Genomic DNA, 27,776 nt, shown 5'->3' with positions numbered 1-27,776 from the left:
TTCAATCTTGAAACTTTCTCATGATACTAATAACATAACTACCTAACTCATGTTTTCTCTTTTTTTTGGCATGTTTGCAACATCTCCATTGGACTATCGAGAATCATTTCTGACACAAATCAGACTTTTGCAAAAAAAAAAAAAATGTAGTCAGGCCATTATGTTGCGAGCGCAATGATATATTGTGGTTTTGTTTTAGAAAAATATACCTTTATTCACATAAGGTTAATTATGAGTTGGCTTTCGACTTCGACAAAATCTTTGTTCTTATAAAGATTACAACTTTTTTGTCTTGAAAATTTATGACTTTATTCTCATAAAATTGAAACTGTCCCTGGACCCACAAAGTTTGAGAACCATTGGCATAAAAGACAACTCAATCAGATTTTCTGTTGAAACAAGATCGCTCTCTTAATTCCATTTCAAATTACAATGAAAAAAAACATTCAGTATATACAGGAACGTCTATGCTCAGTGGTAGTCTTGCCCATTCTCATTTGCTCAATGCAAATATCACAATGCCACAAACTTTCATGTTAAAATGTCCAGGTGGAAACTGAACGGGAAATGCAACATAATATTCGAAAAGAAAACACAAGTTGTTACTGGAATATTAAGACACATGAGAAGCAACAAAACAACAACAAATTGACTCCTCATCGCCATCATGAACACCAAACCTTCCTCTTAACATGAATAAAATGAGCAGTTCTAACCTGAAATACCATCTTGAGTTTCTCTGTGTTCATCCATCTGTTGCTGGATCTGTTGAATGACTTGATGGGCTGGGACCATCAAGTCATTCAATCATATAAAGACGGTTTCTCTCCTTTCACTATAATGTACTGTGTTTGTTCATATTCACAATTTCAGTTTGACAGTAGCGCTAAACACAACGTTCCAAAGCCCCTCTGCAGGAGGTTGTCAGCAAGCATGGCTGATTGAGGGGGAGGGCAACAGGTTGAGGTTCACACTGTAGTGCTTGTCATTTCTTCGCTAGAGATCCAACAGGGGGACAAACACGCGGTCCCCTCATTGCACCGAGTGAATGGCTTGTTTGTTTGAGCTCAAGTGCTGCTGGAGTCTGTCCCACTGACGTGGAGGGACAGAAGAAAAGGAGGAGGCTGTCCTTCTAAAAGACACATAGTCATCTGTCCTTTTTGGGTAAAAGGTGGCATTTACAGTATGTAACGTCTACTGTGGATTCTCGAGAAACCATGGATGACAAAAATGATCATCCAACATGGATTGTCAGGGAAAGGTCAGCTAAATGCAAACTCAGCTGTCTGCACATAACACATGCATTGTCTTGCTAACGCCAGGAGTTTAATGGATGACCCCTTAACTGAATTAAATTGATGTCATAGTGGCATCTTTAGTCCTGCAATATGGGTGCACCCCCAAAAATGTAAAAATGCAGAATAGTTCATTTTAGCGGCTCAACTCAAAAGTCAAACTAATTATGTAAACACATTCAACATACAGTAAAACATTTTTCGTCTTTCTTCGCTTAATTTGCTGTGGCGGCCCCTCAATAAGATAAGCGGTTAGCTTAAAAAAATCATGAAATATTTTTCACTGAGTGTAGTGAATCTATATAATGAAAAGGTTTCAGTTTAACCCAACTACAGAATAGTTTCATTAAGATGCACCTGTATACATATATTTACATATATTTGTCTTCCATTAAGACCATCACCTCAACCGCGCATTGCCCAACATATTTTTTGTAGTACTAGTAGCCATTTCCGATACAACTCTCACCCCCCGCACCCCGCAAAAAAAAAGGCTTTGCTTATTTAGTGTGTCATTATTTGAGGCACATGCACAGACTTGCCACGGCTTCCAGTTGATTGAGGAAGTGAAGGTCAGCCAGTGCACGTGTCACACTCTCGATGAGCGCCATCAGTGCCACAAGGGACACGCCATCAGCGGCAGTTGCCAATAAAGGAGACAAACATGCAAAAGGAAAATAAAATATTGGCCATTGCTTCCCCAAAACCGTCCTGAAGGAAAAACCTTCCAACCCTGTGACGTGGCGAGCCTAAGCCGAGTGGTGCACTGAGGGAGAATGCAGACGCCGGATCTCAGCTCTTGTGTGCCATCCTCGCTCTTATGGGCTCGAGGGTACGTAGACTCCATTTTCCCTCGTGCCCTTGGCTTTGTGCAGGGCGGCTTGAATACGGAAATGAGTCCGAGATTCCATAGAGTAGTTTTTGTAATTTTGCCTGTACGAAAACAATGTTTCATTAGAAAATCACACTGAGGAACATTTATGCCCAATTGATGCCACTCAAAAAGCTTTTAATTGCTTATAGCTGCCACAAGGTGGCAGAAAAACACGTTTCACTATTAGACAAGGCTATGGCCTGACTAAATATACATGAAAAAGCAAATTATAGGAGATGTAAATGGGACTAAATAAGTTGTAAATAAATAAATCTGTAGTTATAATACAGTACCTGTTTAAATATGAACTGTTAAAAAAAAATAGATTGACGATGGCACTTCATGCCAGCCATTTCGGAAATGATGTCATCATTGGATGTACCGGCAGAAGCAAAGAGCTGCGATTGAATTCCTTGTTTTGTAAGGGGAGCCACCAATTAACATTTTAGAAAGATTGGAAACAGCTTTGGGGGTGCAATAGGCTACAGTGCCGTCAAAAAGAGGGTATCCAGGATTAAAGGTGAAGAAGATCAAAATTTAAGCAACCTCCGGGACAGACCAAGAAGTGGAAAGCCATCTTCAGCAGTTAATTCTGGAAACAGTGCTAGGGCCGAGGAACTAAGAAAACAAGGTGAACGTCAAAGTGCTTATAAATGTTCAAACAAGATCGCAGAATCACTAACGATGACATTGCTGAACTTCTTGATAATATTAACATTATTATTAATATAAATATTGTGAGGGAGCTAAACTTAGCAAAGGTTTGTGCCAAAACGCAAGCCCATTTCAAAGCTTGCTCGGGGCTTATTGAGTTTCACAAATGTGCCAAAAGCTTTCTCAACCACATAACAGGAAATGAGACGTGGGTTCCAATCAGTTTGAAAATGTTTATTCATTGCTCCCCTTCCAAAACAAGGAAGTTAACCACGGCTCTGTGCTTACGATGGACATACAATGATGACAGAGATGGATATGTCCACACAATCTTTTTTGTTTTTTCACAATTAATATTTCACACGAGTATTTGAACTACACAATGTTGAAATTTACGAAAAAAATATGGATTATAAGTTGGATAAATTGAAAAAAAGGTCATTACTTTTTGACTGCCCTCATGCTTAATCAAAAGTGAGTTAGTTGCGTACATGAAGAAATTGCACAAATGTCATCTTGCGGGTGAATAGGCTATTTAATTTTCTTGAAATTATTTTCTACACTCAGGTTGACATCTTTTTACACTTTGATGACCATTAACAATTTTAAGATTAGCAGTTAATATTGTATGGAAAGTTTTACGAGAACAACAGTTCAACCCTAGCTCATAACCTCGAAACGTCATATGCCGGGACAGTCATACCCCCACAACCCTCCCCCATATGAGCCATTGAAGCACTGATTTACAGAAAGGCATTAGAATTCACCATCACTTACTTTGCTGCTTCTAGTAGTTTTACAGCTTCATCATTCCGGCCTTGTTCCAGACATAACAAGCTGTGCTCTAACAACGCATTGGGAACTAGGTAGTGGTCATACTTGATCTGGGTCTCACTACAGAAGAGATGGGTTTGAATCAGATTTAATCAATAACAGTCAGAGAGCAACTCTATATATTAATGATGCACATGTCCGTGTCTGGATGATGCTTACTTGCAGAGGACAAGAGTAAAGTAGTGTTCGGCCTCATCGTGATGCCCCAGGTGCTTGAGACACAGTCCCTTGAGCAAGCTCAGCAGACACTGGTCGTCAAATGAGAACTCGGACCCTTGGCAGACCAATTTGATTACAAAAAGTGAGAGGGAAATTTATCACCTTATCATCTGGTTGATGATTCTTCATACTTGGCATGCTTTCAAGTTTCGCCTGCGCCTCGTCCAGTGTCTTCAGCATGTTTTCAGTCAGCTCTTTGTGCTTTCCGATGATCGTATAGCCGTTCCAAACGTACATCATCTCCTGGACAAGAAGAGTAGCGAATCAGCCCAATTATTTCTCAGCACTCTTGATGCTGCAAGTGTGCTGAGAAAATCACACAGGGGCGGTCCTGAGCTCCAACAGCACTTGTTGTATATTGGACTTGTGCATGTTAAGGAACATAAATTCCGTTTCACATTTCATTAGATTAAATTAAAACCGAAAAACCTGTACAGCGTAATGGAAAACTCATCTTTTCAAGAGGGGAAGTAAAAATAACTGATGCTGTTGTTATACAAGTGCACACACCCACTCATAAACTGAGGATGTGTCTGTATTCCGATTGAACTAATCATGTTTAACCTCATGTTAAATGGGAGTCAGCACACAATTGCCAGAATTTAAAATGCATTGGATTATCCCCGAATACAGTTCAGCTGTTGCCATCGGGTTACATTGGACATGCAATTATTTAAAAACGGTGACATACACTGGATGTATGTTTTGATTGTTTTGAGTTTGAGGAAAGTGGGACATGGCTAAATTACTATGGGAAAATGTCCCACACCAAACTCATCCAGGCATGCCTGTACGGAACATGCTTGGTGCACCGAAGCATGATGGACGGGAAAAACCCTTCCCCAAACTGTTCTCACAAAGTTAAAAGCATGCAATGGCCCAAATTTACGAATGCCGATGAAAAGAAACTCTCCTTTGTTTGCTGATGTAGATGTGCATCTAAATATGTTTGCTAAGGAGTCAAATGAAGTCTACTCGCGTGTTACATGCGTGGAAGCAGCACTGACCAGTGGTGGGACAGGAAGAGGAATGGAGTTTTCTGTGAGGTAGCGACGAGCTTTCCTGATGGCAAACTTCTCCGTGGGTAAAGACTTGCCAGCAATTTTCTGCTTCAGCCCTTCCACCTGCCTGCAATACACATCGTACGTGTATCTATAAAACTCCTCTTTGATATGATTAATTAGACATATAAATTAGTAGGGAGGAACGAGTTTGAAAAATAATCACAATCTCCCCACCCCCAATATTGTGATTATGATTGAGTATCCTCTTCCATGTATTTTTTTAACCAAACATAAGCAATACATTTACCTGTGATAAATAATATGAGATTTATTTGACGTAAATGTTTTTGCGAAATGAAAGGAAAATAACCTAGCATCTAATTCAATATACAGTATTAATTAAATATGTATAAAAAAAAGCCAATCAACCGATAATGAAGCACAGGTTTTTTTCTCCCACAATTACAGCTTTTCTGATTTGAAAATTGCATTCAACTACAACGCAATGTGGACATAAAATCAATTCATTATTCAGCCCGACAACATTTAAAACAACAGAATTCTCCCATTTTAAGTTGAGATCATATGTGTTTTATGACAGTTTCCCCTCTCGACGAAGCACAGTTGTTACCCTGATCAAGACATAATGATGTCACTGTTTTATCGTCACCACAGTGAATGATCCTCTTTTCACTTGGTATGACAGAATTGTAAAAACTCTTTTGACGACCTGAACAAAGTGAGCGCCGTCTCCCCGAAGGTTAGACAATCATCCTCCGTCAACATGCTGAGGTAGGCTGCTTTCATATACGCATAGGTTGCCTGAGGGAGGAAAAAGAACGGTTACTACTGCGAACGCACATAAACCTCAATTTTACCGGGTGAAAAAGGAAGCAGATAGAAAAATATACAGGTCCAGCTTTCTCAGCAATGGTAGGATTGTAGTTGTTTACGCTTTACGTTTCTAAAGATTTCCTGTTCTATGTTGGCGAGACTACATTGTGACTACACATGCAAACAATCCACCTTGGACCAGGAGTTCTCCTTGCTGAGCAGGTCGGCGTAGAAGTAGGCCATCTTCCAGTGCCGTTGATATGTGAAGCACCACATCAGCTCCCAGTAGCACATGTGATGGAACTGCTTCCATTGCTGCTGAGCCTCGCAGCACTCCTCAAACCGCTTGATAGCCTGAGAGAGACCCACATATGAGACGTCATTGTGTTTTGTTTGCTTTGTTGGTTTGTGTCTCCTTGTACTATCATCACTGCAAAATCAGCATTCATAGTTTCTGTTGGCGACTATCTCTGTTGTGTGCGACAAGTCTTCGCTCAAACGCAGCAGTTGTGGAACCTACAGTCAGGTGACCAAAAAGTGGTATAATTTGGTGGTTCATCCATAAATGTATGGGGAAAAAAATCTTCAAAGTCAAACAAAACTTATTTCAAACTATCAAGACATGGGATGCTAGCTCAGTGAGCCACAAAAGCAAGTGTGGATGATGAATGACTCAGGTTAATTAATCCGGCCCACCACAAATTTACATTACTAGGAGTCCTGTAATATTTGCAATAATTTAGACCAGGGTCTGATGGACATGGATTTTTTTGAGGCTGATGCCAATGTTTGTCCGAAAAATGTGTATGTATATATATATATATATATATATATATATATATATATATATATATATATATATATATATATATATATATATATATATATGCCCGGTAGTCGAGTGGTTAGCGCGTAGACCTCACAGGGTAGAGGTCGTGGGTTTGATCCCGGCCGGCTCCGGCCTTCCTGTGTGGAGTTTGCATGTTCTCCCCGTGCCTGCGTGGGTTTTCTCCGGGTCCTCAGGTTTCCTCCCACATTCCAAAACCATGCATGGCAGGCTGATTGAACACTCCAAATTGTCCCTAAGTGTGAGTGTCAGCGCAAATGGATGTTCATTTCTGTGTGCCCTGCGATTGGCTGGCAACCGGTTCAGGGTGTCCCCCGCCTACTGCCCGAAGACAGCCGGGATAGGCTTCAGCACCCCCCACGACCCTAGTGAGGATCAAGCGGTTCGGAAAATGAATGGATGAATGAATATATATATATATATATATATATATATATATATATACACACACACACACACACTTCATATATATATATGAGAAAAATATATATATACCGGTAATGCCCCTGAGCACAAAGGTTTACACATCCCTGATCTAAAGAATAAACTCCAAATGGGCGTTTTGCTTTAATTTAGTTTTTATCACAAAAGGGCACCAATTATGACATAAGAACATGTGATCCGAACCACCGAATTTTCCTTTTTTTGAGGCCGATGCCAATGTTTCTCAGAGAAAGAAGAAAACAAAAACCAAAAAATTAATAAAAAAATATATAATGACCCTGAGCACAAAAGTTTACACATCCCTGATCTAAAGAATAAGCTCCAAATGGGCGTTTTGCTTTAATTTTGTTTTTTTAATCACAAAAGGGCACCAATTATAACATAAGTACATGTGATCCTAACCACACAGCTTTTTGTGGCGTGAAACAGTCTGACTGTTCAGTACAATATGAACAATAAAATGATCAAAGTCACAACTCAGTCAATGCCGAACTATTTCCAGGGCACTTACAGCATCCAAATTGCCTTTGATCTCCTCGATTCGACCAGCGAAGAACAAGAAGATTGATCCCTACGAGAAAAACAACCCAAATCTGTTAGCCTCGTGACACACACGAGACAAAACATCAAGTGTGGAAAAGCACAAACAGCTCGCACACCTTAGGGTATTTCTTGAGATACGGCTGCAGCAGTTTTTCTGCATCTTCTACGTCTCCTTCTCCAGTGCCTGCAGGAAACACAAAGTGCGCAATGCCCAAAATATGGAAAAAATGATTTTGTGTGCAGTATATCCGCAAGTGTGTATTTGTGTGTGTTTACTTGCCTAGTATAAAGCTCATGAAGGTATGATAACAGAGCAGCAACATGTTGCATAAGAATGACCGAAATGTGCTTTCTGCACAGCCGTCCTGAAGCTGCTGGAGACCAAACTCCTGCATACAATTACACAAAAATTTCAAGCACAATTACTTTGGCATTGTTAGTATAGTATACACGTGTCTATGCATCATAGCACTGCATTACAGTTATTAATAAGAATCAGAATAATAATCAGACATTTTTATTTCAAAATGCTGAAGGACATCTTACAAAAGTGGGTGAAAGTACAAAAAAATCAAGTACAAAAGTGAAATAAAATAAAATAATGATAAATACGGGTTCAACCAAATAAATCAGTCTAAGATGGATATTAAGACTGTGTGATTACAAAGCGTGGCGGAGATATGTTCATAGGGTGGGCAAATGTCATTGGGGATTGGGGAAACATTAACAATCAATGAAATTAAGATTTTAGATCAAGTATGTTTTGCCACATATTCTTATTTTCAAGAATCATTGTTTTTTTTATAAACACTAAATGAAAACTGCCTTTACTGCAGCTCCTATATTTTGTTCTACTTCTTCCTTTCATAACTTTGCTGCTGTGAATTGGGAATTTCTCCATTGTGAGACTAATAAAGTTTTTCTTATCTTATCTTAAAGGCTTTCCTTTGAAGTGCAAATTAGTTGAGACTGAATGAACACGGCCTCTTGTATGCAAAGGGTGGAAATGACAGTTATGTGATGGATGTTCATTCAAAATATCGTCCGTGGCAATTATTCATTTACCTGACAGTCTTTTGCCCTTCTTCCAAAAGATTCTGGTAAAACTCTAGTTGAATTTGGACATTCTACTCAACCAGAAAGTCGGAACATAGAAGATATACATGTCTTGGGAATAATTATTAACAATATTTTTGGACAACTAGCTTTTAGTCAAAGCTAAAAAGAAATAGAAAAATATCAAATATCAACAACACTTAATACAAACTGCTTTAGCCGCTTTCACGTCATTTCATGCTAGCTTGGGTTTAAAGTCGAAATGTTTAAAAACTCCTACTTCAGACATTTGTGCATCTTGAAATCTTTTGACGAGCGCGGGGGGAACCCACCTTGTTACCCGAGAAACCCACAAACTCCAGCAGCTTCAGCATCCGTGTGGGCAACATGGAAATCATCTGCGGGAGGAAGAGAAGCAAAGGAACCAAAGAGCTCAGATTGATGCAGTGCCAGCAGGTTTATACTGACAATTTTCACATCAAAGTGTACATGTGTACTCAGCGTTTGTCCAGTTGGGATGCATTTGAAACATTTTTAACCCTCTCACCAAATTAAAGGCTCCGACTCCCAACTTGACTCCGCCCTCAACATGACCATGATTGCTGCCGTGACTGTGCGCAGTCGACTCCAGCAGTCTGTGGAGCTCTCTGCGGTTAAGATGAGACACGAAAGGACATCAGCGAAGTACACGACATTTTGACAGAGTGACGAGGTCGATTCAGACACTCACTTGTACGTCTGATAGCTATTCCTCACTTTGATTCCTCCTTTGATGAAACTGATCATATTTTCATCCTGAGGAGGGGTGGTCGGAGGATGACACAATAAATATTCCCATTCGGGATTCCAAACAAGCGGAGGCCTCTTGACTGACCTGAAGGAAGGTGAGCGCTGCCCTCTGCAGGAGGCATTCAGCATAGCAGACTTCAGCATGAATCTCATCTGTGGCCAAAGTGTTTTTTGCTCTGGTCAGTGATTGCAGCACTCTCTCTATTTTTCTTCTCTCTCTCTCTCTCTGTCTCTCACACACACACAGACACACACACGTACACGTACGCACCTTCTGTAAAGCCCTTAGATAAGCTTGACTTCTTGCGGTGCCTGATGAGGAAAGCAAACATACAGTGATCAGTTTTCTGCCCCTGCCCATCTGTCCATATTTATTTGCTTATTACTGTATTAAACGAGCCTCTTTTATTACATTTCTGATGGGAGGTCAGTTTGGTGTGTGATGGGCGCGGCTTTTTTTTTCTAACAGTGTCTTTCTCTGTGAAGGCCAATTGTGAGATTCTTAATAATTTATGTCGAGATTATGTCAGCATTGCCACATACGATCAGCAGATGGTGCTAAAAAGACTTCCAATTCCAAATACAGTAGGGATGTCTTCTATACTGTACACACAAAGTATGAACAACCCCCTGAATGGATTTCTTTTTAAGGTTTCAAATGTACGAGCAATCCTGTTGTTGCTTCAGCGGTTCTTTTTTTTCATTTCACCTACCATGGTGCAGAGGCTACTGTTGTCGCCTTAACAGGGACATATTATGGAAGATTGACTTTTTAATTGCTTTTTATACAAATAGTTGAATGTCTGCCCGCCCACCCATCAAATGTGAAATGAACAACCAATCTTTTGTTATGAGCTGTTTTCTGAAAATGCTGCAAACCTTGAACTGCTACGTGGGTACTACCAGTGTTGTGTGGACTCATTCGAGTAAACCACAAAAGAAGCTAGAAATAAGAAACAAACCTGTGTAGGCAGGAAGTAGTTCAGTTGTATTCCATTTCAGTAAAATATGTTTGCATTTCATTTTTACAAATGCTTTTATGTGAAAAATGGAATTAATATTTACAGAATTTTAATTGAACTTTTATTCAGGTAGTTTTTTCCCAATATTTAAACGCTTCAGGATTTTACATTAGCTGACAATATCAGATATATAATCTTTACCTCATTTTTTTTAATGACCACTAGCCTATTATGCTAAAGTATTTGAACGCTGGTGATGATGTTGCTCCTTGGAGAGCTGCTTTAAGGTGGTACTTGGTGTCAAAAGTTTGAAAATCACTGCACGACACTAACTGACTAAATGTAATTCATCAAGTGAAGTGCTGCCTTCACAAGTGAAAATACAATAAAAACTTGATTTAATTTGACCGTGTGGGCTTCATACAGGCGGTAGTCGACTGGTTAGTGTGTCGGTATTTGAGTGCAGAGGTGCAGGGTTCAATTCCGGCTCCTGCCTTGCTGTGTGGCGTTTGCATTACCCCCCCAGTGCCTGCGAGGGCACTCCGGTTTCCTCCTACATTCCAAAAACAGGCATGGCGGGTTAATGGAACACTTTAAATTGTCCCTAGGTGTGAGTGTGAGCGCTGATGGTTGTGTGTCTCTGTGTGCCCTGCGATTGGCTGGCAACCAGTTCATGGTGTACCCCGCCTGCTGCCCAAGGACAGCTACAATAGGTTCCAGCACATCCCGCAACCCTTGTAAGGATAAGCGGATCGCAAAATGGATGGATGGTTTCATGCAAGCAGTTTTGATATGTCAGGGTGAACATTTCCTGCTCTGGAAGGTGTCAAGTCTCCAAAAATCTCCAATAAGGCCACAAGAAGTTACTTGTTAATTGTCAGACAAATTCAGTTAAATTGGAATTTGCTTTAAACTGTGAAAAATGCAATAGTCTCCTTAAGTGTAAAGTTTTTAATTTGCCAGTGACATGATAACCACATTATTTTACTTGTGACAATGGCATAGCTGTTTTGGTAAAACAAACATAGAATGTACCGTACTGTAAATGCCAACATCAAGTTTTTGGCAACTGACGTTCATCATATGTCTCACCGCTGGCAAATAGCCTGGGCCTCTTTCATGGTGTTTCCTGCTTCCAGGATATGTTGGGGTTCAAAGGTCATCATGGCCTGCATTTCTAGGAAGGTGGCGTAGGTCAGGGCATGATACATGCTGTCTTTGATTCTGTGAAAGTAAAATAACGGTTAAGTGACCAGCCAGGGGAACACAACATACATATGTTTCTAAGAGTTTGAGATGGAAGAAGATTAAGTGAATATTAAAGTCTGACATGTGGGCATGTGTGAGATTGGTTAACACCAAACTCCCAACACAAACACAAACACGCACGCGCACACACGCACACACACACACACACAAAACCCCCCATCTATTTATGCCTGTGGCTGCTGGCCTGTCATGTCACACCCATGAAATAAAAACTTTGCCCACACAAGCTGAAGAGTGCTTGATGTAATCGTAGTTCTACTTGTTGTTCCAGTTGTAAACCATTACCAAATGATGATTAAAGAGAAAAGAATTCAAGCAAAAAAAGGGGGGGGGGGGGGTGAAAAAGCAACCTAAGTCAAGTCAAGAGTATTTATAGAGCACTTTCAAACAGCCATCGCTGCATACAAAGTGCTGTACATGGAGCAATTTAACATGCACAATAAACAGTAAGACAAATCGGTAATAAAGGCGGTAGAAAGCACCAAACAGTAAAACCAAGAACAAATCTAAGTCATGCTGAGTCGAATGCCAAAGAATACAAGTGAGTTTTGAGGAGGGTTTTGAAGATGGGCAGCGAGGAGGCTTGCCGAATGTTCAGTGGGAGGTCATTCCAGAGAGAGGGACCAGCAACAGAAAAGGCTCGATCCCCTCTGAGCCTCAGTTTAGTTCTTGGTACTTCTAATAAGGTCTGGTCCACAGACCTGAGGCGCCGGGCAGGTGTGTAGGGGCGGATGAGCTCAGAGAGGTAAGGTGGCGCGAGATTATTCAGAGATTTGAAAACAAATAAGAGGATCTTGGAAATAACTCTAAAATGAATGGGGAGCCAGTGAAGGGATGCCAGAGTAGGAGTGTGCTCCCTCTTACGGGTACCAGTCAAGAGGCGAGCAGCGGCATTCTGGACCAGCTGAAGGCGCTTAATGGAGGACTGGCTGACTCCAAAGTAAAGGGCATTGCAGTAATCGAGCCGGGATGTGACAAAGGCATGAATTACTGTCTCAAAGTGTTCATGTGAGAGGAGAGGTTTTATTTTGGCCAGCTGTCTAAGGTGAAAGAAGCTGGATTTAACAACGGCACCAATTTGCCGATCGAGTTTGAAATCACTGTCCAGTTTAAGGCCCAAGTTTGAGACTGTTGACTTAAGATAAGGAGACAGGGGGCCCAAGTCTACAGGATGGAATGTACAAGGGCCACTGGGACCAAACAATATCACCTCTGTCTTCTTTTCATTGAATCTCAAGAAATTTTGTGCCATCCAGGTTTTGATTTCTTCCAGACAGGATAGGAGTGGCCTTAATGAGAAGGCGTCTTTCTTGCTCAGTGGGACATAGATCTGGCAGTCATCTGCATAGCAGTGGAAGGGAATACCATGTTTCCTTAAGATGGAACCCAATGGGAGCAGATACAGTGAGAACAGCAGAGGCCCCAGAATTGAGCCCTGTGGAACACCACATGACAGGGGAGCAGTGCGTGACTCAGAGCAGCCAAGGCTGACACAGAAGGTTCTGTCAGCTAAATAGGACCTAAACCACTCAAGAGCACTGCCACCAATGCCCACCAAGTGCTGCAAACGAGTCAGCAGAATACTGTGATCCACTGTATCAAATGCTGCAGTTAAGTCCAATAAAACTAGACACACGTGGTCTCCAGAGTCATTTGCCAGGAGGATGTCATTAGAAACGCGTAACAGGGCTGACTCCGTGCTATGCATCGTCTTGAAACCTGACTGGAAGACCTCCAAGATGTTATGTTCATCCAAGAAAAATTTCAACTGCATGTGCACCACTTTTTCCAGAATTTTGGAAATGAAAGGCAGTTTGGAAATTGGCCTGAAACTTGACAGCACATCTGGATCAAGACCAGGTTTCTTGATCAAGGGTTGGACCACAGCATGTTTAAACTGTTGGGGAACTACACCAGAAGAGAGGCTGCTGTTGATGATATCCAAGACTGATGCGCCAACACTCGGGAGAACCTCCTGAAAGAAGTGCGGGGGAAGAGAGTCGCAAGGGGAGCCAGAATATAATGTTATGCTAGGTAGACACAAAATAAATTGCAGACAAACACAACTGTTGAGCTACAGAAATTTGTACATTGTTGTTCTCACCGCCCCTCCCCCGCAAAACAATTCTTGCATCGACATGTTTTTGACGGCATCAGGCATCCTCAAGACAAAAGTCTGTTGAAGAAAATATCTTCACGCCTAGGACTATATCTCGGTGTCATATTTTTTTGTCCTCACCAAAGTAAGTTCAAATCCACTGCCATTATTTTTTTTTCATGCCTAAAGACTTGTAAGTACATGTAAGTTTTTATTATCTGTGCCTAAAAGGGTCAAATGCATGATGTTACGGAACTCCGAGATAGCTCTTACTGAGCTGTACCCTCTTATCTAAAGCATCGCCTGACCAAGAAGCACTAATGTGACACTCGTAGGAGGCAGAGGAATTAAGGGTCTGACAAGAAAGCTTTTAGGAGCGAGCTGTGGGACGAGTTGCTTTGCTGGTGAGAAAGAGGGAGAATTCCAAATATTTCACAGCAGTGCTTCAAAGGTTTTCAAGGCTGAGTGACACTTTACACGAGATGCTGCGATTGTGTCGGCCTTGTATCGTAACTGTGGCTGCATCGTACAAGTTGTACTGCTCTGCTCGTTTTGGTAACAATATAGGCGTGCAGCCACTTGCAGCTGAACTTCCTAAACACAATGAAATGGTCAATTAAAGGCTAAGCAAGCGATTTGAAGGACAATATTGTCACAACAAACAACACAAAGTGGGCGCACCGAAATTCTGTGTGGCAATTAAAGCTGCATAGCTGCTTTGTCCCTCCTCAGAGTCCTTCATTGACTAACGCAGATGGTGCAAAAAGCAGTGATCTCATCAACACATATAATGTAACGTTAGTACATAATAGGGCTCAGATTCCTTTCAAGGAATTACAAACTCTACGACGCATCTTTGCTGCTGACGTGGTGCATTAAGAAGACAAAATACAGTAATTCATTCAATCCTGACTTTGCCTTGAAAGTTATAAAAGATGACATTTAAGTTGATTACATCACTCAGAACATTTAGACTGGTCTCATACCAACAACACAGCAAACTCATTAAATCTGTCAGTTCAGTCATGACAGGAAAATGTTCTTGAGTCCAACCAGTGCTAAGAAAATGAGCTAATGGGAGCATCTAGGGTGGATAAAGGTGAGACTGTCATGAGGGTTTTCATGGCCGAGGAGAGAACAGTCTAGTAACTTGATGACATGGTGTTGGTTGCCAGATCTGGATGACAACAGGTGTTCGTGAATACAGCGCCAAGCAGCACGCCATACATGTCATATCTATGTCAATGTACGGCTACTTTACGTCTTCAACATCCAACAATTAGAGAAATCAGAATGGCAGTACAGAGGACCTAAAATACAGGACAACGATAAAATAACGATACTTTATTGAAAATAGCATTCAAAAGAAATTCAACATTCGCATCTCCTGCAACAGCGTTAAGGAGCATCAGTCTTCACTTTTTTGCAATGAGTGGAATGATAACCATAGAATGAGGATATATATATATATATATATATATATATATATATATATATATATATATATGTGTGTGTGTGTATACAGTATATATATATATATATATATATATATAGCATGCTCAAAAAATGTAAGTGGGATTTAGGAGTTCTGACACTGAAAGTCATCATAATGATGGGGATACAGTTTAATTTCTAATTTTGAATCTTATAATATTCTAAAAATGTATAATTCAAGAAAATGCAATAACAATTTTTTGATAAATCATTAAGCATTTTTGGGTTTAATTTGTTTTGAACAATGACTCACGAATCGCCTGAATTATGATGGTCACAGTTTGACCCTGGAACAGATTAATTTAATTTGTATTATTTTCTTTGGGGGGGATTTTTTTTTTAATCTAAATTGGAAGAAAAGAGAGTTCAGCAAGTGTGGCCAAAGATTCCATTGTATTCCCTGTATTAACTTAGTGTATCTGGTTTGAGCAACCGAGTGGTGCCCTTGAGCAAAGCATCGAACCCCAACCTCCACAGTGTGCTAGCTCATTTCATTTGTGACATCTGCACTAAGAGGAGCCCTGGTTGTGCATTTATTTCTGACCACTGTGTGCATAGCATGGACAATTAATTGAATTTCCCGAGGGACGAATAAAGGATGTCTTCTTCCTCGGTGAAGAACATGCGCTATCGAGCGTGTGGCCTGTCACGTGTGCTAAAAAGCTGTTGTTGCTGTTCAACCGTGCTGCAGTGGACGCTCCTACCTGGGTCTCAGGCGGGCCTGCGCCTCCTCAAAGTCATTGTGGAGGAAGAGATCCAGGGAGGCCATGCAGTCCTCCAGAGCCAGCGACAGGTCTGAGGTCGAGCACCTAGTCGAACAAAAGCAAACACAGGATGTGGTGAGTCACCAAGTAGTCCCTGTCATTACCCGAATAAATATTCATCCTTCCTTTCCCCCAACCAAAACAGTTTAGTCCGGTGCCCACGCTCAAATCAAATGAGTCTCAACATATGTTTCAACACACTCGGGATCAACATTAGAAATTTAAGAGCCCCTGAGCTAGATCTGACCCTCCACATCATTTGTTGTAGCTCTGACTTCTGCTCGAGCTAGCTAAATGCTAACAATCAAAATAGCTAAGGGAAGAGAAGTGCCTCTCTCTCGAGCCTCATGCCTGCAGTCTGTAAACGAATACAGTGCAGCTCAGCTCCAGGCAAACAGACATCCTAGCTAGCCATGTTGGAAATCATTGTAGCCTGTCTTGAGCTCTTCAAATGTCATTTTGGAGCGTTTTCATAGCACACTGTTGAATCTGTTACTAGGGCACTTGTTTGCATTCCCTACACAGAAATATTTAAGATGTCTCATCAAGAATGCTAGCGATAACGGTTGTTTCTCAAATGTATAAAGCAAATTATGGGAAATTAATTGTCCAGATTGAAAGATAGGAAGTTTTGCCATTTACCTTTTTTAGGGGGAAAATTGAAACCATCAAAATGAATCTTCTCTCCTATTTATGATATTTGTTTTTGGTCTTGCCTATATATTCCCGCATTTTAATTTAAAAACATACCAAAAACTGATTTCTTCTTTTATTTGGCAAAAAAAAAAAAAAAAAAAAAGAAGCCCAGAATTAAATTTACGTTGGTGACCAGCAGTAAAGTACGGGAGGTCTTAATTTACCGGATTTGAATTTGTACTACTGGGCAGCACAACTGCCAACATAGAAATAATATTTCTGGAAAGTTAACATAAATTTCCATCATTTTTAAATCTGACATGACAAAATCGAATCTGTGCTGCAGACAATGTGGGCGCTGTAATTTGATCTGCTGTTCCGTTTGGGACATCATTTATCAAGATGTTTATTGTTTTTGGTTTTTTTGTGATTATATTTTGTACTTGCAGTACAACAAGTATTTGTAGCTTTTGTCAAATTTGAGAAAAGCTGAGATGTTACAGACTGGATAGCCTGTGTTGTTAACAAAAAAAATGCCAGCGATAAACAGAGGTTCACTGTTATCATTATTGAATTATTGATGAGCTGCCTTTGGTAATACGCATATCTGTACTTATATTTTTGAAAGCAAAGAAACGCCCTAATTATCATGTCAGTGCATTCACATGACCCTCACGTGAGGAGCATATGGCAGGAGCCACTTCATGCTCCCCTTCCCCCATCCTGTCGCCTTCGCAGGATTCCAATCACAAGGCACATGATCGCCTTTAAATGGGACTTTTATTTCTCCATTTCTGCATTCAGCGTGAAAGCATCACCGACATGAAGCATCCCGGGCTACAGCACACTGAAGCGTGTCGATGTGTTGTCAATTGTCATCAAGCTGATTTATTCTGTTGACTTGTCGCTTTCTTTAACTCGTTGCACTGCATTCAGTTGTTGAGTTGATGTGGTGCTCTTGAGACACAAACAACAGATTTGCACACTTTTTTTCCCCCCTGACCACTGTACTGATCACATGAGCTTGGCAAATTGTCTTGAATTTAAGGAAACGAGAAAACACTCAGTCACGGTTAACTCAAGGGTTGACAACTCGGACCAGTGGAGAAGAATAGAAGAGCACAACCAGCACAAACCACTAATCTGTGTCATAGCGATGACTAATATACAGCATTCACTTGACATTCCGACCTATTAAAGCGACAGAAAGAAACTGTCACACGCACGCGCACGCAGATGCCCACACAAACACACACACAGGAGAGCATACACTGGGCAGCATTGGCTAATGACGTGCGGGTGACTACTGGGCTCACCATATGACCAGCAGCAGGTTGGACTGTCTGAATTGAAGGAAGGAAAAAAAAATACAACAAATGAGGGGTCCTTTTAGCAGATGACAATGGGACGAGGGTCCCTTAATGAGTTGATAAGTACGGTAATCATAAGAGTCATGTGCTCGCCTAAATGCATATTAGACAAAAAATGTTGGAAAACGCTTGTCAACAGTACAATTTTGAGAAAAGCTGCAAAGTTTGGAGAATCAAGTCATAATTTAGGAAGGGAAAAGGTGTCATTTTAGTAGAAGTGGTGATACAGGAAAATGTTGCAATGGTAGGAGAAGAACGTTTATTTTTATTTATTTATTTATTTATTTTTGCGTAAATGTCAAAATGATAACAACAAAATGTTCTATACCTTCTACTACTATGAAGTTGCAATCACATCCTCAAGAATAAATACAAGCAGGTTTAGGTAACTGAATCTTTGGCTTTTTATCTTGAAAAGTTACTTATTTACCCGTGTATTCTTGTGATTCTATGACTTTATTCCTCTCAAATTTGTGATTTTTAAATTTTATTTTATTTTTTTGGGTGTGGACCAAATAATCTTTTGTACTTGTCAACTGCCATCGCCAAAAAATGAGGGAACGCACTTTGGAGGAAAGATTACTTGGGGCCGATAATCTCAATAAAGCCCTCTCCCTGCCCCCTCCCTCTATTATGTCACACAAACTGCTGCCAGATCATCCAAAATACATATTTGCTCTGAGCGAAGGAGGCAAACACTCATTAAAACAGTTTAAACAAGAAGTTTCCTCAATGTCCTGCTATTGCGGATCCACAAGATAGTAAATAAGATTTGATTTATCACTTCAAAATCCATACTTCCTCTCATCTTACAGAGCTGTAATCACTCTCCGAGATCCACTAATGCATTGTATGACAGTTGTAGCAATCTAATAGATGCGTGTCTGACCTCATCACGGACTTGCCTGCTGTTTTCGAAATCAAACATTGTCAGGAAAAAATATTTTAACGCGACATAAGTTAACGTCATTTTTAATTTAAATGCTCTATCATCACATGTTCTCAGAAACAGTACGTGCAACTTTTACTGAACAAGTAATCAGACTTTCGTAACGTTGTTTTCTTTCTGTTTTCACAGCGATGACATAAAAACACAATATTGTACATCTTTTTAAGGATACAAAGCCTCGGTAATAAGATTACAAAAAAAAAATGTACCTTGCATTTGCAGGTCAACCCCAGTTCGCCTAATTCTGTCTCATTATGTTGCACCTGCTTGAAAGTTTTAAAGTTTTTCCCCGAGCGAGCAAAACTGCCATGTCTGCCATTTAGCAGGTTGCATGGTAAGCATATCGGCAATTCAGCAATTCAATTTCGGAGCTGATCTATGGGCCAGTCACAAGATGGAGTCATGCTATATGAGCAGAGAAAAATAGTTTTAAATTCAGGTTTTTTTTTGGGGTGTGCTGCCTCATTTTTTAAATGCAATGTTACACAGTAGATAAATCGCAAAACCTTCTTTTTTTTAATATGCCGGTCTCCACCACTTACATTTCGCTTCACTTTTACTATCAACAGCACATGCAATCGGTAAACGTGAAGCCCATAGTATTCTCTGTTGCTGAATGCCAGGCATCTTCAAAGGTTGAATCGTTTTAAAGTATTACGTGACAGTTTTATTATTCAGAGATTAACATCTGGTATATGTTGTCTTATATGACACTTAGGAATGCAAAAATGTTACTTGAAACCTTGCCTGGATATTAAAGTTTGATGGTGGTGACTGAGTCTGGAACAAATTGAGTTTGCTTTATATTACAGTGAAGCCCGACCATATCATTGCACATCGGCCGGGCTCCTGCTACACGACACATTTTTAAGTCGTCCTTTTCGTTTTTATGTTTTTTCGCAGTGTAAAGTCAAGTCAAAATTTGGAGTCGCCTGTCTTCCGTGTAGTACCACGTTGTGCTGCAACACGCCGGGCAGCATTACGTCTACTTGAAGAGATCCAGCATGTAATTTAAGGGCAAGAAACAAAGGCAGAGAAGGTCCCCAACTAATCTCCAGTATTAGTATTAGTCATTACTCTCACAGAACAAGGAGACTGTATTTACTGAATATGGTTGTATGTGTTGATGCTCCGTGCGAGGAGCAGTTTTGTGTGAAGGTTGATATGCTAATTTCAGGTGACCGATCAATGGCACTTTAAATTAGATGTTAGCATTAAAATAGCAGACTACAATATACAGCTAGGTCAAACATTTTGGTGTTTAAATAAACAATAAACAAGGGTTTACTATATTTCCTCTGGAATTTTTTTTGGGGGGGGGGCAAATTAGGTCAATTTAGAAGTCAACTAGTGCTGGTTTCAAATTTGAGAGCTTCCGCTGTATTTGCTACTTGAAATCAAGCTTAGATAAAAGTTATTTCATTTCTCTTCACCTTAAAACTGAATTGATCCTAATGTTGACCCCAGAGGTGTTAAATTATCTGTCATGGAGACAATACAATGAATAAATAATTTCTTTACAATTGGAAAACCAACTGAACTGGTACAAACAAGTGAGAATCAAGCCGGCTAATATCAACATCTGGAAGAATACGTCATCCTCTTACTGCACTGTGAGAAAGTACAACAAGGACAATGAACACAGCAGACATACTGTAAGGCAGAAATTTTTTTGTTTTGTTATTTCAAGCCCTCACGCTTGATATCGTGGCCAGATTTCCTGATTATCATTGAAGCAAGTGCACTCAAACATGTAAAATCACTAAGGGAGCGCAGCAACGATTCACATTCACACCTCTGCGCAACATCTCCGCACTCGGCGAGTTAATGACATCCCATTATCGACCCTGCCTCACTGCTGTCACTGCTGTCGCTGTCTACTGTATTGGGCTTTCTGTGCTGCGAGACAAAGCGGCTCGGAAAAACAATCCCAGCAAGTTTGTCCACATGCCTGAGCTACGGCATACGTATTAGCCGTGCAATAGTGGGAAAGGAAGAAAGCAAACTAACAGACGGGCCATCCCGGCCATGCCGCACAAGTGACGTCTCTTACCCGTTCGACTGTGGCCGTTCTCTTGACATTTTCGTGCGTGAGGAAACTAATGCGGATGAGCTCCGAAAATTAAAAGGATGGTGTTTCTTTCGCAAAGAGAAGCAGCAGCAGTGCAGCTGGAGAGAGAGGGAGCAGGAGAAGGTGGAGGAGGAGGAGGCACGGGATGAAAGATGGGAGGAGGAGGAAGCACTCGGCGAGCTTATAATAAGATCGGGATGACTATCGCACATCACACAAGGGGACACCAATGCTATCTGTCCTATCTGCAGTCAAACACGCCCATGCACACAACTCAATTTGTGGGAACATCCGTGAATCATTTCACCCATTATAGAGGGCCATAATTCAATTTAGGGCGGCCCGGTGGTCAACTGGTTAGCGCGTTGGCCTCATAGTGCAGAGGTGCAGGGTTCGATTTCGGCTCCGACCTTCCCGTGTGGAGTTTGCATGTTCTCCCCATGCCTGTGTGGGTTTCCTCCGGGTACTCCAGTTTCCTCCCACATTCCAAAAACATGCATGGTCGGCTGATTGAACACTCCAAATTGTCCCTAGGTGTGAGTGTGAGCGAGGATGGTTGTTTGTCTATGTGTGCCCTGCAATTAGCTGGCAACCAGTTCAGGGTGTCCCCCGCCTATTGCCCGAAGACAACTGGGAGAGGCTCCAGCACGCCCCGTGACCTTTGTGAGGATAAGCGGATCAGAAAATGGAAAATCAACCCTTCGCCTTGAGAATGTGTACTTTTAATTTCAGCAATGCTGTGAGCCTTGCGCTGAATGGTTGAGGCCAAATTGGGGGTGGAGCCTCAATCATGACAATTTAGTAGTCAAGAGTCATCGGTCCTTTTGATACACCTTCAAAGGGAATTTACAGGTAATACTTGTTGGTACTTGTTAAACAGTACATCACAAAGAACTCCCAACATCCAGTGCCCAATCAGCACTCTTCACCTCCCAGCTTGTAAAAAAACGACAACACATCAATCCATCCATTATCTACTGCGCATGTCCTCTTTTAGGGTTTGCACGTGAGCAGAGGCTGATCCTAGCCAGTTGCCAGCCAATTGCAGGACAGATAGAAAAACAAGTCTTCACACTCCCTTTCACACCAAGAGAGTTGGAGCCGTCGTCATGCCAGAACAAGAAATACTTTCTACTTTTGAAGAATCATGGGAAATGTAGTCTTACTCGATGGATCTATTTGAAATAGACCCATTCATTAATATTGTGCCTATTAATATTGTGGTAGTGAGAGATTACATTTTCAAAAAAAAAATTGTGAAGGTGACGTGATCCACAAGGTCAAATTATTGGTCAAAATGTAAAGTTACTAAAATATGCACCAATCTTCTAAATGATTACAAATTGGGATTCCTTATGAAATTACCTTTCCCACAATACCTATTTTGTGAAGACTGACTCAGTAGTTCCATACAAGGGTTCAAAGGAAGGCGGCCACACCCCTTTTTGCCGAACTAATTAAAATTCGGTGGGCCATATCTCCCAAACCCTGCTCCAATTGACCTAAAATTTGAGATTTAGTGTTCTGTCATCACGATCAACAAGGACATCATAATTAATCATCAATCAAAAATCCGAGTGGTTTGGTTGGGTTAAACCCACTGGGGTGATGTGGCATGGAATGACCCCCTTGCACAAAGTCAACTGGGATCTGCTCCAGCTCACCCGCAACCTTGAACGAATGGGTTACTCCAGTTTGATTTTATATCACATTTGATCTATTTACATATTTTATTCATTTTAGGCATTTAACTTATTTTGGTCATGACTGTCTGATATTATTAACCCTTTAACCTGATAAGATTATAAGATGTCCACTGAAGTAACCGCTGTCCCTGAAAGGGTTAAACAAGAGCTGATAGTGTAATTTGAGGTTACACTATACAAAGAAAGAGAACCGAAATGACAAAGGAGGAGATACTTCAAAACTAAACAATGAGTTGTATTTTTACAGGTATTTAACACTCCACGGGTTTCACAGCAAAAAACACAACCAAACAAAACCATCGCGCGTAATACCTTACGTTATTGACACAGCGGGGAGGAGCTACAGCAATATTGGCAATGACTTTCCGCCGACGTCAATGTGTCACAAGTCACCGTAATTCAGTCAGGTTGTGGTGAAAGTGTCGCCTTGGCAACAGTAAAGTCCACTGTTTGGGCTTACCCGTTGGAAGCATTTTCTTGTTCCGGGACATCTGTGGTGTTTTGTAACTCCAACCTAAAAGAATGAACAACAGCAGAGGAAGTAGATCATCTGGAGGGATGAAATCCATCTGAGCAGCTAACAATCGCTCGAGGAATACAAGCGGGGGACACGGTTAGCAGGTGGAATCTTAGGTTTCTACTGAAATAAATGTCTGTGAGCTTTGGGAAACTGTTGTTGAATGAAGTCACAGTGGGGAACAAATGGAGGCTCATTAGGTATGAGTCCCCGTGGCAAGAAAAAAAAACTAGGGTTGTACATTCATTTGCAAAACGATGGCCGAAACCTACTCGAGACTGTAATGTTAGCGATGACGCTAACAGTAGCACAGCATAAAGTCACCTGGCTGGCCCTGATCATCCACAGTTGTCATGGCAATGACAGAGTGCACATATCACTGCATCATCATAACGAATTTAAAGCTATTATTTCTGGTCGAATTAGAACATACAGTAACTTTAAAACCCCCCTCATATATTACAAAAGCACATTTCAGAAGAATCAAGATCCTGCCGAAAGCCGATGGTGCACTGTTGCTCTGGCGATGACAAATGTTAGTGTACCATAATAAACTTTTTAAAGCAGCTGTTTTTTAGGTATAATTTCACATATTTGACCCTTAAAAGCACATAGTCCATTGCAAGAACACACAAGTTAAAGTGCTTTTGGTCTCATTTTAGTACTTAGGGAACATAAAGTGACCTGGCTGGTCAGATAGGTACATGTTCCTGTGTACCATTAATGGAGTTGAATTAACTTGATATCATTAAATTCACTCACTTGAAGTCACTGATGATAGGATCCAATTCTGGAGTGTTTATGACTGAAAGCCTATTGCAAAACACAGAAGAATAACAATGTCTCTTTTCTCTGTATCTCTCTCTCTCTCTCTCAAAAATGTCAAGCCGTGGAGGCATTGGATGGAAGGTACCTGCTTGGGGAGTCCGGGCCATCAGGGACACTTTCTGCCTTCGTGACATTCCTGTGAAGAGGTTAAAGTTCGACTTTATCTGATGGATCTTGTGATTGCGAGAAGATGGCAGAACGAATGTGACGAAGGTCCAGACTGACACATTAAAGCCATTTCAAGTATCGGCACAAATGGATGTTTTTGTCACATTATTGGGAAGACAAGTCAACAGGAAGTGGCTGGGTCATTGTGGTTTTTATTGAGTGTGGATTTTAAGAAGCATTTTGAACACTTACCCCATTCAGTTCTTATTCAAATAAACAGTGTTAATTTTTCACACTTCCTCTTGTGTCAAATCTGATTGTTACTGTTAGTGCAAAGTAGAGATGAAACGATTGACTTATGAGCCACGATAAAATGTCAAACTTCATACAGTTTCTACGTTTAATTATTGATAATACTGTAGTTCGTCTTATTTGTTCTGAACTGCTCTGCCCTTTTAAGAGAGTGACGTCTTTGTGATTGATGCTTCCACCTCCCAGGGCAAAGGCTCACCGCGAAAATGACAAGTGACAGGGCTAAAAATAAATTAACTTTTGGTCTCACATATACAAAATGGCAACACGGTTGTTTGCTGTAATGTCTTAGTTCCGATCAATTACGTCATTGATAGATTGCACAAATTATGACAATACAGTCGATCAGGGATTTTGTGTTGAAATGCAAAATATCAACCACTTTCGATCAGATCAGTTTAATGTCTTATTTAGACCTTCTGGCAATGGATCTCACAATATATCCTGGTGGTCCTGGGGACTTTGGAAGACTACTTACCGTTGCTTATCCAAAGTGTCAATATACACTCGATATAAAAACTCTTAACACACCTGTTCAAATGCCAGGATTTTGTGATATAAAAAAATCCTACCCAGATCAATCAAACCTTTTTGCCATTATTAATGTGACCTATAACTAAAAATGAAATCTCTTTGTGAGGAGAAGTCAAAATAACTGAGATAATGGTAGTGGTGGTTGTTTTATGTTTGTTTGTTTATTTGTTATTAAAATAAAAAGATACAAATTCATTTATAACTCTGTATTTTGACTTCAAGTACAGGAGTTAAATCAGTACTTTTACTTTCACCAGTCTATACTACGTGCGAGTACCTATACCACCTCGAAGAGGATCATTTTTGACTGGTGTGCCTAATGTTTCGTCTGCTGAGATGAATTTGTTCTTGAGTGACACGTTTACTTCCTGAACGCAATCTTAAATGAAGAGCCACTCATACATCTATCAACGTGGAAGTATTCAACCCTCGTCACCACCCAAAAAAACAAAACCAAAAAAATGAAATGAGACATACTGTGATGGTAATGTATAGGTTGTGTTAAATTATAATATATATTACAGTGTGGCTAACAAGCCTGCTTGACCATATCAGGCGGTGCAATGTCGCCCAACAGGCTGTCGACACCAACAACACACTGTACGATTTTACGGGAGTCCTTAAACACACCACCGTAGCATAACATATTCACTTTAAATTCAATTAGTACATATGAAATAACGTAGCAACCATTTTCAAGAGCGACATTGGCGAACCCCCCCCCCCCCCCCCAACTTTACGCCGACTCACTTGCTGCTGTCATTTCCCTTTACACTCCGTCTCCACTTGAGAAAACTCATTCCACAGCGGGCAGGGGCAGCTTCTTGACGGGAGGTGACACTCGGGAAGCTCCCACGGATTTGAGCTAGAGAGGGAAGAAAGGGAACCGGCCAGAAGTGGAGGGAGGGAGGGAGGGAGAGCTGCCTGGCTCGCTGCCTTCTCCTCCTACAGCGTGACGTGGAAAGGTGCGTTTGGCGTCAAGTCAAATAGTCAAACAGAGGTGGGAGGATCGATTAAATTAACGTTGATATGGAGACATCATCCCTCTACAATCATCCACCCTTACCTTAAAACTTTCTGGTAGCCTCTTCCTTTTCTTCCCGGACTAAAATCTCAGCTGCACCTCGCCTATGGAACAGCTTCCCCCGATCCATTTGAAGGCTGGTCAACCCCTGCACTCTCGTGTAAAAAAAAAAAAAAAAAAAAAAACCCGAGCTGAGATTAAAACCCAGAATATCGGAACCGGGAGGAAGAAAAAAATAATTCATACGGTAAAATGACCACTACTTTTTTTTTAAAAGCCACATTACATGATACAGTATGGGCCCATACATGTTGAGGGAATTTATTGAAATACAATAAAACTACACATAAGCATTTATTTATTTATTCCACTTCCATTTAGTGTGTTACATATTTGTCAGAAAATATGATTTCTGAACATGCCTGGAAACATTAGTGGTTATGGGTCTGTATAAATGTGGGCGGAACAGCCTGGCTTGTGCGCTGCTCTATTTACACAAATTACAAGTGAGCTGTGACGGGGAGTCACCACATGTAAAGCGGAAATTACAAGTGTTCGATCAGTCTAGAAATAGCAAGAGGTGAAAGGCAGGAGAGGAAGAGGCTTTATTTTCCTCTTCTCATCCCGAAAATCATCCTCGAAATCACACGCGAGTACACAATTCAAATAATATCTACAACGCCTGGGGGATAAATTACTGGATGGCTATTCATTGATCATGTTTATCAATAATAATTTGCAGGGGCTGAATGCAAAGTGGATTCACTACAAGTGTTTAGTTCAGAGGTGTCAAACTCATTATATTGCTTAATCTCAACATTATTTATTACACATGACATTTGGGTAGAGATTTTAGAAAGGATCATGGAAGTTGACACACATGATTTGCTTTTGCGGGCCACATAAAATGATGTGGCGGGCCGGATCTGTCCCCCGGGCCTTGAGTTTGACACCTGTGGTTTAGTTACTCAGATGCAGAGAGGCTGTTTTATTGGACACCAGACCTTGATTTTGTAAAAAAAAAAAAAAAAAAAGCTCCCAGCGATGGGGAAGCCTTTTCTTTTTAGTCCTCAGAGGAACATGAACAGCTGTGATGCAAGAATTGAAGACATTTTTTTTCCTTCTGAGTAGTGTAAGATTTTTTTTTCTAGATGCGAGCCATTGTTCAGCTTTCTCATATAACTGTCAGCTATCTTAATGCTAACAATTTAAAAACCATAACAAATCGCATTGGTATCACAGTGTCATAACCTTTTATGCCACGGATATTTGAACACAATGTGAACATATGTGCACACACTCCCAAGGCATATATTCTTTATCCTCTGTGATGAAAGACTAATATTACCACACCTTACTGAAGAGTTGTCATCGCCTCCATTTATATCGGTATGTCTGTATGATACTGCCCGCAGGTGGGCAGTGTCTATAATAAGAGCATCACAATGTCCATCGTATTATGGCAAAAACAGCTATGTCATAACGGTACTTTTTTTTATGAAGAATAATATAGGATCATTTTTTTTCTTTTTAGGAATCACATTACACATTGTTTTTCTTTTTGTGATGCTGGAATTAACTGATGATATTCCCACAGATTTAAATAAAGAAGAATTATTTGACCTGCAAGTGTTTAGAACTCACCTCAAAGCAGCACTGTATTTATCATGACAGTAGACGGTGGGTGATGTAGGTGTGTGCGCTGCCACTCAGACACTGAGTCACTAATGAGGGAAGGAGA

The 27,776-nt window shown here is 40.7% G+C and overlaps 1 protein-coding gene and 1 long non-coding RNA gene across 3 annotated transcripts; one reads left to right on the top strand and one right to left on the bottom strand.

Moving 5' to 3' along the window:
• Positions 1–211: 211 nt before the first annotated feature.
• ttc39a (tetratricopeptide repeat domain 39A) lies at positions 212–26,220 on the bottom strand. Of its 2 annotated transcripts, XM_086114819.1 has the most exons (21): positions 25,762–26,220; positions 24,143–24,193; positions 23,992–24,042; positions 23,173–23,226; positions 15,921–16,025; positions 11,448–11,579; positions 9,665–9,705; positions 9,479–9,546; positions 9,335–9,399; positions 9,152–9,251; positions 8,937–9,002; positions 7,829–7,937; positions 7,665–7,732; positions 7,517–7,576; positions 5,907–6,068; positions 5,611–5,702; positions 4,884–5,004; positions 4,008–4,119; positions 3,817–3,931; positions 3,601–3,717; positions 213–2,228 (listed from the first exon to the last, which is right to left on the bottom strand). In XM_086114819.1, exons 1-21 carry the CDS (start codon positions 25,809–25,811, stop codon positions 2,114–2,116), a joined length of 1,854 nt encoding a protein of 617 aa, XP_085970945.1. In that variant the 5' UTR covers positions 25,812–26,220; the 3' UTR covers positions 213–2,113. The 2 variants fall into 2 exon arrangements, with proteins under 2 accessions (XP_085970947.1, XP_085970945.1); XM_086114821.1 differs by lacking the exon at positions 23,992–24,042 and having other exon boundaries at positions 212–2,228.
• On the top strand, positions 13,767–24,311 carry LOC147202368 (uncharacterized). Its single transcript, XR_015101317.1, has 3 exons — positions 13,767–13,867; positions 15,908–16,055; positions 24,117–24,311. It is a non-coding gene; the product is annotated as an uncharacterized LOC147202368 (long non-coding RNA).
• Positions 26,221–27,776: the final 1,556 nt, after the last annotated feature.

Source organism: Hippocampus guttulatus, chromosome 7, assembly GCF_054856545.1.
Source record: "Hippocampus guttulatus isolate MCC_2025c chromosome 7, RoL_Hgut_1.0, whole genome shotgun sequence".
In the NCBI taxonomy this organism is placed as follows: Eukaryota; Metazoa; Chordata; class Actinopteri; order Syngnathiformes; family Syngnathidae; genus Hippocampus; species Hippocampus guttulatus.
The sequence above is the reverse complement of the archived record's forward strand: the minus strand, read 5'-3'. Positions and strand labels throughout refer to the sequence as shown.